The sequence below is a fragment of the Mytilus edulis genome, chromosome 1, assembly GCF_963676685.1.
Source record: "Mytilus edulis chromosome 1, xbMytEdul2.2, whole genome shotgun sequence".
In the NCBI taxonomy this organism is placed as follows: domain Eukaryota; kingdom Metazoa; phylum Mollusca; class Bivalvia; order Mytilida; family Mytilidae; genus Mytilus; species Mytilus edulis.
In genome coordinates, this window is record NC_092344.1 from 118,148,371 (window position 1) to 118,162,680 (window position 14,310).

Consider the following 14,310-nt stretch of genomic DNA (forward strand, 5'->3'; position numbering starts at 1 on the left):
GACAAATAATAAAATATTGCATTATATTATTATTCTCATCCCCATTTGGTTCAGCAAATTAATTAAATTTACACAAACTATTTAAATAAATAATTCAAATACATTTTGTATGTACTGTATGAGACAGATCTATATTTTTTTTTTAACTTGATGAATATGTATTGTTTTTTTTATCTGTATCTTTTTTTCTGTGTGTATATGTGTATGTATTAAAAGACTGAATAAAATTCATAATAGTCCATGATAAATAGTTTAATGTTGAAATGTTTATCTTATAGTTTTTAAAATTTTGGCATCTTTTAAAAAATCATATATATTATCTTTTTCCTGTTCATACTTCTGTCTTTATTTTTTTTTGCACTATAACTATTTTGCCAGTTCATATAATTTTTAACAAATATATGTTTAAAATGTAACATATATATACATGTAAACTTACAAAATTTAAATAAATCCTCTAGCTTGAATGTCCACACTGGCCTGCCTGCATGAATTGATATCAGAAATAAGGATTGTTTATATGTGTTAAACGTTCAGTTTTTTTTTAAACAACAAGTCAACAATTAAAACTTTAACAGATGTCCAAACAGTTTAAAAATAACAAAATTAACAAAACAGTTCTATCCACTTCCTTGGTCAGTTGTAACAATTTCTAACAGTGTGAAATTTGGTGAAGCATTCAGGCAGGCACAGGTGTTTTCTACAATCATTACAGCCAAATTTTGTTTGTCTAACTGTCTCCTGAATTCCATTTTTTGTTCTCATATAACACAGATGGCATTTTGACTTTTTGTCAAACCTAGTTGGCATATGTCTTTGAACAAGCCTGTTTTCAAGTGGGACTTGTGATGGTCTACCCCTACGGACGTCAGATGAATAGCCGGCGACTAATCCTTTTGCAATATCTAAGGTGAAGTCAAGGAATGTCATTGAAGATGGATGATTATGGCTCATGATAAAAAGTTTAAAGGCATTAAACTTTGCCATTTCTAGAAGTACAAAGAAAACCCTCTTACTCCATTTGATAGTTTTATGATTGTAACAGTAATACTGGATATATTGGTCGGCACGGTCGACACCTCCCATATTACTTGTATAATCTGAAACCATTTTTGGACAAACAAAGTTTTGCCTAGAGAAAGTGCCTTCTGTATTTACAAGCCTCTGCACTTCAGATGCACTGTTGTCATGAATAGTTGACAAGACATTTACAACTTTTTTATCTTTCCATGCTGAAGCTACCAGACATCCTTTTTGGCGGAATTTCATATCCCCACGTTGATTTATGCCTTCTGGGCGTTTACAAATTATATCAACAGGTAGTCCCCTACGGTTTATTCGGACCGTTCCACATGCTGCTGTACCATAATTTTGAAATAAATCTTCAAAAAGCTCTGGGCTTGAAAAAAAATTATCAGTATATACATGATACCCTTTACCCTCTAGCTGTGCTCCCTGTAGGCACCTTTTGACAACATTACTGGCGAGGTGTAATTGAGGAGTTGCACGTCTCCCTGGATATATGTCTATGAACTTGATGTAGCTACTTTGCGACTCAGCTAGCATCCACACCTTCACTCCCCATTTATGTGGCTTTGCTGGCATGTATTGTCGAAACTGAACTCGACCTTTAAACGGGATCATACACTCGTCTACAGTCACATTTCTTTTGGGGTTATACTCCTGGTTGAAGCAGGCATTAAAGTGATTTACTAATGGTTTGACCTTAAACAAGGGGTCGTAATTTTCAGCACCTGGTAATGGTTCTAACTCTGAGTTTGAAAAGTGGAGGTATCTCATTATTTGTGTGAATCTGTCACGACTCATGGTGTTAGGAAATACAGGTGTATGTAAAAAATGATCAGTCGACCAGTACATTTTAGTAGATGGTTTCCTATCAACACCCATTTGGAAACAGAGACCAAGGAAAGCATTCATCTCAGGAACTGTAGGTTTTACCCAGGCCATTTTATTCTGATTTGGGTGTTGCTCTTTCTGTTTAAGGGCATAGCGGTCAGCTTCATTTATCAGATTTTCAATGAGCATGTCGGTTAGGAAAAGCTTAAGGAAATCTGTAGGATCCTGGTCTTGTGGCATGATCCTAGTTGGCCCTGAGATTCCAGAGGGTGTGAACAGGTGAGGCATTCCTCGTTCATGATATATAAATTGTTCATGCCAACCATTCTGCAAAACATTACCAGCATCACCAGCAGGCCCAGGGATATCATCATTGATCTCAATGTCTGAATCATCTGATTCTATGAAGCCATCACTGTCTGTGTCATCACCTAAACCCTGCTGAAGTAACTGATGTTGATATCTAGCTTCAGCTTCATCTATTTCACCTTGAGAAAAGCCTTCAAATTCGTCAGATTCATCAGACGACATTTTTGTAACCTTTTTTGACTGAACAAGTGACCCAACGGTGAAACGAGACTTACCTTTAATCACTTCTTTTACTTAAATTAACAGATTAAAATAGCAGAAAACACTTCTACAGTGTCAGGTTACATGTCTAACTAAGTTTATAATTTTATTTTTACGTCTAACTAAAAGAATTATAAGCGAAAACAAACTTTTTACCGGAGTGCATAAATTGTGTAATATTTTTCCGCCATGTTTGTTGACATATTTTCCATAACGATGTCTATTTCCGTGCGTTCAATTTAAGGTCGTTAGAATTTTTGTATTTTTAGCACACAAAAAAAGTAAATAAGAATTAAATTATAATGCAAAAATTCTCGAGATTTTTACCAATTCGTTGATATATGAAATGACCGTCGAGAACTATTTTTAACCAGCCTTATTTTGTTTGAAAATGTAATGTCACAGAGACAAATTTTACTACCGTACAAGCACCTGCTCGACATTTAAAGCATGTTTTTAACAAAACTACGATCCTTAGTTAAGACAAAAATAACCTGAAATTTGTATTTTTATATGAAAAATTTAATTTCATTCGTTGTTGCTTTGAATACTTACAATATTTTGATGAAAAAACGATTCAACGAGGAGTTTTTCGTTTCGCCATTTTGCAAATGGACTCGATATTTTTTCAGGTTTTATTTTCAGTTTTTGCATTCGAAAAACAATATATCCTTTCAACCATTGTAAAAATCAAATTGTATCATATTATTTTAACTTAACTTACACCATGAGCCGAAACCTATGGTTAGAAATTGATATTTTTACCTTGGAAGTTGTCGTTCTAAAAATAGAATTTTAGGTATCCTTAAGGATAATTTCGCCCTCAGCTCCGTGGTGCCAAAAGGATAATTTCGGCTCGCGCTCCAGGGTGCCAAAAGGATAATTTCGGTACGAAAGGGTTTAATTTAAGTCATATGAAACGAGTGAGTGGTGAAAAAAAATGTTTATCCAATTCTTTTACCAATGCATGTATATATCATAAACTTAGTCCTCTGTGGACAATTGTCTCATTTTTTACGCAAATATAAACATATAATCGTCAATTTTTTTTCTCTCTCTGTCTGTTATGATTTAACAAATATGGCTGCTCATAAAATGCCGTGTTTTGAAGCCGAAGTTTACCGATTGTCACCTTATAGTAAACAAATAACAAAAAGCATGGGTATTGAGCACGTGTTTAACATGTACAATCAGAGAGTTTTTTATTTTAATGACTGATACATGCGTATTGCGACCACCAGATTTTTACGAGGAGGGTTACGCTCAGGTCACTATGCATACGGAAAATATGTTGGCAAATTGATTCCTGGAATGAAGCAAATAAAAATAAGTAAACTTCTTCTAAATGTGGACAAATTAAAGAATTTTCCTCAGAAAAAAAAGTATATGTGCATAAGTTGTATAATGAAAACTATCCATTTAGTTATAAAAAACATACTGTATGCATATTTTTTTTTAATTTGAGGTTTCTTATGACTTTAATACTAATTTTAACCATGGCTGTAAGTTATTTTATATTTTAATACTTTATGATGTATTTAAATGAGAAGTTATTGTTGCCAACTTAATTAGAAATTTGAATTGAGATTATTTTTAGAATAAGGGATTGGGGGAGGTGAAAAAAATGGGGAGGGGTGGGGGTAAAAAAATTTTCATTTTAGAATTTCAAAAATTAATAAATAGAATTTTTCTTCAAACATTTTTTTTGAGGGGATTTATTTTCAACAGCATAGTGAATTGCTCAAAAGCAAAAAAAAAATTGTTTAAGTGCATTAGACCACATTCATTCTGCGTCAGAAACCTTTGCTGTGTCAACTATTTAATCGCAATCCAAATTCAGAGCTGTATCAAGCTTGAATGTGGTGTCCATACTTGCCCCAACTGTTCAGGGTTCGACCTCTGTGGTCGTATAAAGCTGCACCCTGCGGAGCATCTGGTTCCTTGCTGTATAAGTAAGGGTGATTTAAAACTGGCATGTAAAGTAAACCTTGTCAATCTACCCCTATTCTCTAAGGCACCTTATAAAGCCCCATAGACAGTATGTAGTTTGTAAGGAATAACAATGTAAATCAAATGTAAACATGTTTCTCCAGATTGATTACATTATGACCACATCATGCAATACATTCATTATTTTGGAACCATGATAAACGATATCTGTCATTGAAAACCAAAAGTTAAATTATTTGTCCAGCCATTTTTACACAGCAATCACTCTTGAAAAATGAGCTAGAGACATGCCATTAACTCAATTACATTGCTATATAGGATTGAAAGAAAAAAAATCAGATGTTTGTCATTTTTTTAGAATTGGTGACTTTTTGGATCTTTGTTTTAATGTTATGCAGAGTGCATTTCTTGATAAAATTCTTGTAAATTTAAGTGTTTTGCCTTATAAAAAGTTAATTGTATGAATTTCATTCGATGATGGATGACGATTGAAATTTATTGGTAATTTTTACAATAATTTCAGTGATGAATTGAAAAATAATAGAATTTTCTAGTCAATTTGTCATTGGTTGGTATATGTAATGAGTTTTGGGCATTGTTTTGAGACTTTGATGAGATGACGGCCATCTATAATGAGCTTTCAACTTTATTTGCAGTCTTTAATTAAATGAAAAGAAGTAATAACAGGATAAATTGGTTGTATCTGTGTCTATTACTCATCCGTGAACTGAAGCTTTTATCTATCAAGGAACAGAGCTAAATCTTGTCATCAAAATCAGAATAAGAAACACAAGATTTCATCATGTAAAACTAAAAAATCATTAAAAAATGAAATGTGAGATCAAGTCTGAAATTGATTTGATATCTATTATGTCAACTTTGGTTGCTTAGCTTTTACGTCTTGGATCTCATTTCAAATCAAATCATCTAAAGTATCTTAGTATGCCTCTATTTCGCATCCTTTTTCTTAATCTTTGATGTAATAATAGATTCTCATTTTATTTCTTGTAAGATACAAACTGTGTTGGGATAATTAAATCAGCAAAGAAATAAATTTAATCAGAACATATACTATAGTTTAGTGTAAAGACCATATTAATCAGAACATATACTATAGTTTAGTGTAAAGACCATATTAATCAGAACATATACTATAGTTTAGTGTAAAGACCATATTAATAGTCTGAAAACTATTGTTTAGTGTAAAGACCATATTAATCAGAACATATACTATAGTTTAGTGTAAAGACCATATTAATCAGAACATATACTATAGTTTAGTGTAAAGACCATATTAATCAGAACATAAACTATAGTTTAGTGTAAAGACCATATTAATAGTCTGAAAACTATAGTTTAGTGTAAAGACCATATTAATCAGAACATATACTATAGTTTAGTGTAAAGACCATATTAATCAGAACATACACTATAGTTTAGTGTAAAGACCATATTAATAGTCTGAAAACTATAGTTTAGTGTAAAGACCATATTAATCAGAACATATACTATAGTTTAGTGTAAAGACCATATTAATCAGAACATATACTATAGTTTAGTGTAAAGACCATATTTATCAGAACATATACTATAGTTAAGTGTAAAGACCATATTAATCAGAACATATACTATAGTTTAGTGTAAAGACCATATTAATAGTCCGAAAACTATAGTTTAGTGTAAAGACCATATTAATCAGAACATATACTATAGTTTAGTGTAAAGACCATATTAATCAGAACATATACTATAGTTTAGTGTAAAGACCATATTAATCAGAACATATACTATAGTTTAGTGTAAAGACCATATTAATCAGAACATACACTATAGTTTAGTGTAAAGACCATATTAATCAGAACATACACTATAGTTTAGTGTAAAGACCATATTAATCAGAACATATACTATAGTTTAGTGTAAAGACCATATTAATCAGAACATACACTATAGTTTAGTGTAAAGACCATATTAATCAGAACATATACTATAGTTTAATGTAAAGACCATATTAATCAGAACAAAGACCATATTAATCAGAACATATACTATAGTTTAATGTAAAGACCATATTAATCAGAACATATACTATAGTTTAGTGTAAAGACCATATTAATCAGAACTTAAACTATAGTTTAGTGTAAAGACCATATTAATCAGAACATACACTATAGTTTAGTGTAAAGACCATATTAATCAGAACATACACTATAGTTTAGTGTAAAGACCATATTAATCAGAACATACACTATAGTTTAGTGTAAAGACCATATTAATCAGAACATATACTATAGTTTAGTGTAAAGACCATATTAATCAGAACATATACTATAGTTTAGTGTAAAGACCATATTAATAGTCTGAAAAAAGCATGATCTTGTGCAATGCCAAAATATATGTTCATGGTATTAACAGGATATATTACCATACATTTTTATATTAGTATGGCAATACATATGTAGGACTCTAAAGTGCGTTGGTACTCTAAAGTGCGATGGTCACGCTAAAGTGCGATGGTCTACGCTAAAGTACGATGGTGTATCACACTAAAGTGCGATGGTTGACGTTTGTTTGCTAAAGTACGATGTAATATCACGCTAAAGTACGATGGACCAAAAGGGTAATGTTTAAGGACTTAAAACGTTAAAGAACACGGATGTTAATAAATAGTCTTTTTGCAAAACTAGTATGCTAAGGTTATATAACATATGTGATAGGCTTTATAATTACCGGTAGGTTTAAGTGATTGTTTTTAAATCAAGAAGAACGACCACGTAATTATTGCTAAAATGATAATTTAGGTGTGACAAAAATCTATATATCTTGTATATGATTTTTTTTTAAAGTTAGGGCCGGTTATCAAATATTTTTGCCGTTCACACAGTCTATCACTAAATAAATGTGAACATCTCCTCTGAAAGTCGTCATTGTAAATTACAAATACGAAATTCGTTCATTGTGTGACATTTATTTGTTTAAAAAAATCTCAATTTAAATGAGAAAGAAATGCAATGTACTCCGAGCTTTCTCCTTTTTCGCAGCGAGTACAAATACAATTTACAAACTAATGTTTTAGCTGACAATTTATGATTTACGCATGAAAAAATGTAAAATAAAGGTACATTTTTGTAACTTGTTATAATGGCTCTGATTTTACCGACTTTACTTTTCAATAAAATCGAAAATATTTTAAAAACAGGGACCACAACGTAAACTGCAACATAAACAATGATTCTGATGTATCCGTTAGCTTCTATTAGAAACAAGATAAAGGATACTTATGCACTTTAAGTTAAATTTTTGTTAATCATATATTCCACAATTTTCTTTCGGCATGTTCATTTTCGTGTTTGTTTAAACGACTGTTCACGTCATAATCCAAAGCACGTTTATCACGTCTATACTTTCGCGGACCATCGCACTTTAGCGTGTGTAGGCATTGCACTTTAGCGAAGACCATCGCACTTTAGCGTGACCATCGTACTTTAGCGTCCCCATCGCACTTAAGAGTCCTATGTTTTAATTTATCAAAACAGAATCTGCGCTAGTTGAGTCTGTGTTAAATTGATAACCAGTAAGCACAAGTTTATACAAAAGATGAACAAGTTTACATGGGATATATTTAAATTTACAGGCTCTGTTAACAACATTGCTGTAATTTTTTTAATGTAGTATCCCATTTGAAAATAAGAATTCAACATTCAAAATCAAATCCCTGTATCTATTAAAAAATAAGTAAAAGTCTAAAGTAGTTTGTGCTGAGAAATCTGTGACAGAATGATTTCTTGTATAGTATAGATATGCTAAGATATCCTATACAGTGATCAAGCTTGATACTTTGTTTATACTTTTTATTACCTGTATCATAATCACAAAGAGCAATTAGTACCTGTATCTTTATCTCAAAGGACAAACAAAATGCTAATATTCAATAGGTTTTTTTTATTTAAAAGATTATAATATTGATGAATTTAAGTAACCTGTAACAGCACTTAATAACGGAGATTAATTTTCTACAATACAGGTAATTATTGAATAAAGTATGAAATATTATAACTGTTGATTAACCACTTAAGCTAAGGTTAATGGGATTCGTTGTTGATGGATTAGGAATGTCTGTTCTTGCCATCAAACAACTCACATGGAATCTAAAGAAGTGTGTCAGGGGGTAGGGATAATATCTGATTTCTAAACACAGTTGTATTAGTTATACTTGGAGGTTGAATGATTTTACTGTATTGAAAACTTTCAATGCAACATGGGTGATCAAGGGAATTACTTTTTTAAATATTCAACACTGAGTCAAAAAGACAAATGTCTTTAATCTCTTTGGATACAACCTTTGTAATACATAATGTTCAAGTTGACTTTCTTTGGAATATGGAGATTAGGTCTATTCATTAGACATGTATTTTTGTGCATTGATTCCAGTTAATTCAGTCTGTATTGTATTATTGATTTAATGAATAAACATTGAAATTAAGAAAATTCAACATGGGTCAATTAGACTTATCTGGGAAACATTTTAATGGCAACCTAATTTTGATGATCACTAATCAGCACTAGCCTGTTAATTCTTAGGGTGTTAGATTCTACTAGGATTACCAGTTTTCCTGTCAAAAGTTGTTTGTTCTCTCAGGGCACTCTGTCTTCCTCCTCGTATTAAATGGGTCCCCACAATGTAGCCAAAAGTGATGAAAGTGGCATTAAATACCAACGTTACAATCCATCATAATTTTGACAATTATATAGGATACGTAAAAAACCTGTAAAAGTTTGACTGTATGTAATAGGTTACCTAGGAGGGATGATTAGGTCTCCTATTTAAATGTAATTACACCCCTTACATCTTCAGCAGATGTCAAATCAAAAATTTTAATGAGAATTTGTGTGAGGAATTAACAGTTTGAAATGCATGAAAGAATGTTATTATATAGAATTTGAAATTTGAATTGAAAATAACTTTTGAATAATAATAATTTCAGTTTTGATAGATTGCAACTTCCGAAGAAAGTGAGCGTGTAAATTGTTAAATTGTATGTAATGAAATTGTTTACTGCTATTGGTTGAGAAACTGTATTCATGTTAAAATTAAACTAGGATTTTCATGTCAAACCTAAAGTATTATAATTTCATGGTTTTATATAAAAGGAAAGGAGTTTTATAAAACTGTTTATGATGTATTATGACTTATGACATTTTCTGTAACACATGCGTCTCAAGGTAGATAATTCCCTGTCGATACAATCAATACATTGATCTTTATCACTCGTTAAAAAATACGTCGAAAAATACCGCCTATAGTACTTGATAGGTGTGTAGTAATCTGTAGATTAAATACAGGTACATATTAATTTGTTTTAAGTCTTCAAAGAAACTAGCCAAGGGATACAAGTAATCGTGATCAGGTGTAATAGCATGTCAATATCTGACAGATATCGTTATATTATTTAATGAACTTGTCCTTTCTGTGGTGATGATTTGATTTGTCCGAACTAATTCTATCACTTCTGGATGGATTAAATTGTGAAAGTAATAAAAAGCATAAAAACTTAATCAGATTTGTGGAACTGCAGATAGCAGATAAGAAAGTATAGTAATGAAAGCTTTATGTAGCAGATATTTAGTGGAAGTTGGATTGTAACCATATTACAAGTGCAACAAATTATACAATTTTAGTGTTGAGAAAATTTCAATATCCTGAGAGTTTATTGCTATTTTGTGTTCGTTACTTTCACAAATTGGAGAAAATTTGCTAGAAAGTTTTAGGATCTCTGAGTTTAGGATAATGGAAGCTGAATGTGGTGATTTGGCTGATCTGAAGGCATACAGAACTAGTCTGATCCAAAGTCGGCGCCACACCCTCGCCAATGTACGGTAAGAAACTTCTAAATATTATTTAGAATGATGATTGGAAAGAGGAGCATATATTGTAAATATTTTGGTTTAATAAGTTCACTGTCCTGATAGATATAGTAGCTGAGAAAGGTGTGAATCTTTATCTCTCAAATAAAAATCTTAACAAAACGAAGAGAGATTTTATTTGTTTTATATAGATAAGGAGATTATATTCTGGATGAGTAAGTAGTTAGGGTAGGATGTATATGTTGTTCAATAAGAGATATCTTACAAAGTTAAAATCCCATCAGAAAGTCCTACAACAGATGGTACCTTAATCTACTGGCTTATTATAAATTGACCAGATGCCACTCAATATGTTTGGACATAAGGGGGACTGGATATAAATTGACATTTTATTTTTGTTATTGTTGTGTTTACCTTATACTGTTTATACATGTAGGTGTATACAGATCCTCTTAAGGGGGTTCGCGGGTCTAAATCAAATTTTTTATTTAATATAGGATTTCTCTATATTTTTGTATAAATGAACTTTATCTTATTTAATAGAAAAATGAAATAAAAAAATGGGGTCACCGTTAATTTACGCTCACAATCTGCCTTCGAAAGAAGCATACATTTCATTCATGGCATTTTTGCACCAAAGGGAGATAATTTTGAGCTTTTTCAATGATATCTACATTTTAAAAGTCACCTGGGGCCAACAAGAATTAAATTTTTGGAATGATTTTTGTACCATACAACTACTTAAGGTAGTAAATAAAATTTGTAATGAAAAATTTATGTTTAATTTTTTTTGGAAAATCTTATACTCGCGAGCCTCCTTAAGTTATTCATATATGTGCATGTATTATAGGATAAAATATATAATTATCCATACATGTAACCATAGTTTTAAAACATGTGATTAAGATTGTTTTTATGAACTGTTTCAAGCTTTCACAACATAAAATAGCTATGATTAATTCCACTTAAATTATTTCACACCAGGCCTCGCGGTCATAAAACTTTCGTGCACTATTTTTGAACTCAGACTCAAGAATCAACCAATCAAAATGCTGGATTTCATGTTTCCAGCATGATTTTTGTGCTCCGAGCACTGAGCAAAGTTTTATGACTTCAACCCCAGGGCCTTTACTTAATTCCACAGCCCAATGTGTGTATTTGAAGTTTTCAACAATCTCATGACATTTATTCTTGAAAAGATCACATAATTATGCCTGAAGATAGTACAAATCTGCATTTTTGGACAGATTACTGCAACTTTTGATTATTTGTCCCTAAAATGTACATGTTTGACATTGTTAAACAAATAAAAAATTTGGTTGAGCTAAGTATTAATTATATAAATTTATGTTTCCGTTTTTAACACAATGTTAAGTTTATAAACTTGAATTTCCTGTTTTAATCTTATAAGATGATCTAGGCCAGGTGATTGAAATGAATACAGAAAAAAAATGTGAACAACATTGAAAACTATGAAAATAGACCAAAACATGGTCTGTGCTAAAATATAGAATTGCATTTTGAACACCCAAGACAATACTGTACACATCATTTCATTTACTAATTGACCTTTTTTGAGTGATAAAAATGCAGATAGAATCATATATTGTAACCAGACAATAATTTAAAAAACAGTATGTAAACAGTTTTGATGCTTTTGTTCAATTTTAAAATAGCTAGGTACAGAATTAGTAGATCCCAGCAGAAATATTGTTATGGTAGTACTATTGAAATAGCTTCTTTCCTTCCAAAAGAAGGTTTATAAGTAGAGGCTTTGCCTCAACCAAATGTTATGAAACCTTAGGTACTTCCCCAAAATTGGTTTCCATTCTCTAACTTTAGTTTGCCTCAACCAAATGTTATTAAACTTTTATGCATAACTTGTTACTTCAAAATTCAGATCAAGTTTATATTGGGTAGAGTCACTTACACTGTTCGTGAGTTATGCCCCTACATAAATGTAAAAAATTGCTAAATCTGTCCTTTTCATTCTTTAATTTGCCTCATTCAAATGTTATGAAACTTATACACAATGCTTATACATTGTAACCACAAAATGAAATGGTTTTAACTATGTGAATCCTGCATATGTATGTACAAGCGGGGCATTTGGGTCCATAGACACATTCTACATTTATTTTAAACTGTGTCTAAAGTAAGTTTGAGTAGAAATTTACAAGTTAAACTAACTTTTATTTATATTTATGATTGGTTGAGCTGTTATGAGATTGTATACATGATATGTGACAGGTTTATATATAGACTATTCTTAATGACTGGTTTATATATAGACTATTCTTAATGACAGGTTTATATATAGACTATTCTTAATGACATGTTTATATATAGACTATTCTTAATGACAGCTAGGTTTATATATAGACTATTCTTAATGACAGGTTTAAGGATAGAGATGCTTAGGGAATTTATAACAGGTTTAATTATAAGTAATGTTCTATCTATTTATGAACTATACATTCAGGTTTTAAGTAGATGTATTTAAAAAATGTACCTTCAGGTTTTAAGTAAAATTATTGTTTTGTATTTTTGAGAGAGCTATAACATGGATATTCTGTGTATGTTGAGAAAGTTTTAAAAAAGTCCTGTCTATTTTTAGCCATTTGAACTGTAGAAGCTTGAGATATTCTTGGACAGCTAAGATATTCTATGTTTTTAGTATAGAATTGACCTTAGAGATTGAACTGTGAAGGGGAAAATTAAGTTAATTGAGAAGGGAATCCTTGACTTCATTAGGGGATCAATGTAATACCTAGTTATAAAGTCATCAGCTGCTGAAGTCAAGTAAACATGTGTAGACGTTAACCCAAAAAGGAAAACATAGAAGAGAATCCTTGACCTCATTAAGGCAATCAATGTTATAACTAGTTTCGATGCTTCCTCTTCAAACTTGATGTAAATGTAAGAAATGTCAAACAAATCCAACTTTGTATGGCTGACAACAGATGTAGGCAGAAATTGAGAACGAAACTGCCATTTAAACATGTAACAGTGTATCTAGAACAGATAGACTACTACATACAACAAGACATATATATCAGAAATCTGACTTAAAATTCTATCTCATTTAATTTCATAAGACTGAACAGTGTAAATTCTATCTCATTTGATTTCATAAGACTGAACAGTGTAAATTCTATCTCATTTGATTTCATAAGACTAAACAGTGTAAATTCTATCTCATTTAATTTCATAAGACTGAACAGTGTAAATTCTATCTCATTTAATTTCATAAGACTGAACAGTGTAAATTCTATCTCATTTAATTTCATAAGACTGAACAGTGTAAATTCTATCTCATTTGATTTCATAAGACTCAACAGTGTAAATTCTATCTCATTTAATTTCATAAGACTGAACAGTGTAAATTCTATCTCATTTAATTTCATAAGACTGAACAGTGTAAATTCTATCTCATTTAATTTCATAAGACTGAACAGTGTAAATTCTATCTCATTTAATTTCATAAGACTGAACAGTGTAAATTCTATCTCATTTGATTTCATAAGACCATAAGACTGAACAGTGTAAATTCTATCTCATTTGATTTCATAAGACTGAACAGTGTAAATTCTATCTCATTTAATTTCATAAGACTGAACAGTGTAAATTCTATCTCATTTGATTTCATAAGACCATAAGACTGAACAGTGTAAATTCTATCTCATTTAATTTCATAAGACTGAACAGTGTAAATTCTATCTCATTTAATTTCATAAGACTGAACAGTGTAAATTCTATCTCATTTGATTTCATAAGACCATAAGACTGAACAGTGTAAATTCTATCTCATTTAATTTCATAAGACTGAACAGTGTAAATTCTATCTCATTTAATTTCATAAGACCATAAGACTGAACAGTGTAAATTCTATCTCATTTAATTTCATAAGACCATAAGACTGAACAGTGTAAATTCTATCTCATTTAATTTCATAAGACTGAACAGTGTAAATTCTATCTCATTTGATTTCATAAGACCATAAGACTGAACAGTGTAAATTCTATCTCATTTAATTTCATAAGACTGTACAGTGTAAATTCTATCTCA

The 14,310-nt window shown here is 30.8% G+C and overlaps 2 protein-coding genes across 8 annotated transcripts in view; one reads left to right on the forward strand and one right to left on the reverse strand.

Annotated features, from left to right (window-relative positions):
• The window catches only part of LOC139502669 (3',5'-cyclic-AMP phosphodiesterase 4B-like), a 255,985-nt gene that overhangs the window by 74,075 nt on the left and 167,600 nt on the right, over positions 1-14,310 (forward strand). Inside the window, exon 1 of one of the 7 annotated variants that reach the window (XM_071292288.1) lies at positions 9,593-10,254. The exons of 5 other annotated variants lie outside the window; for them this stretch is intronic. In XM_071292288.1, the coding sequence (XP_071148389.1) occupies positions 10,166-10,254 (89 nt within the window). In that variant the 5' untranslated portion in view covers positions 9,593-10,165. Of the gene's footprint in view, positions 1-9,592; positions 10,255-14,310 lie in introns of those variants that run through there. One more of the 7 variants, XM_071292300.1, reaches the window with a different exon arrangement.
• Positions 163-2,673, reverse strand: LOC139502618 (piggyBac transposable element-derived protein 4-like). Its single transcript, XM_071292153.1, has one exon. It carries the CDS (start codon positions 2,386-2,388, stop codon positions 637-639), a length of 1,752 nt encoding a protein of 583 aa, XP_071148254.1. The 5' UTR covers positions 2,389-2,673; the 3' UTR covers positions 163-636.

Coding starts and splice junctions, on each gene's coding strand:
- LOC139502618 (XM_071292153.1), bottom strand. CDS start 2,388: ATGTCGTCTGATGAATCTGACGAATTTGAAGGCTTTTCTCAAGGTGAA.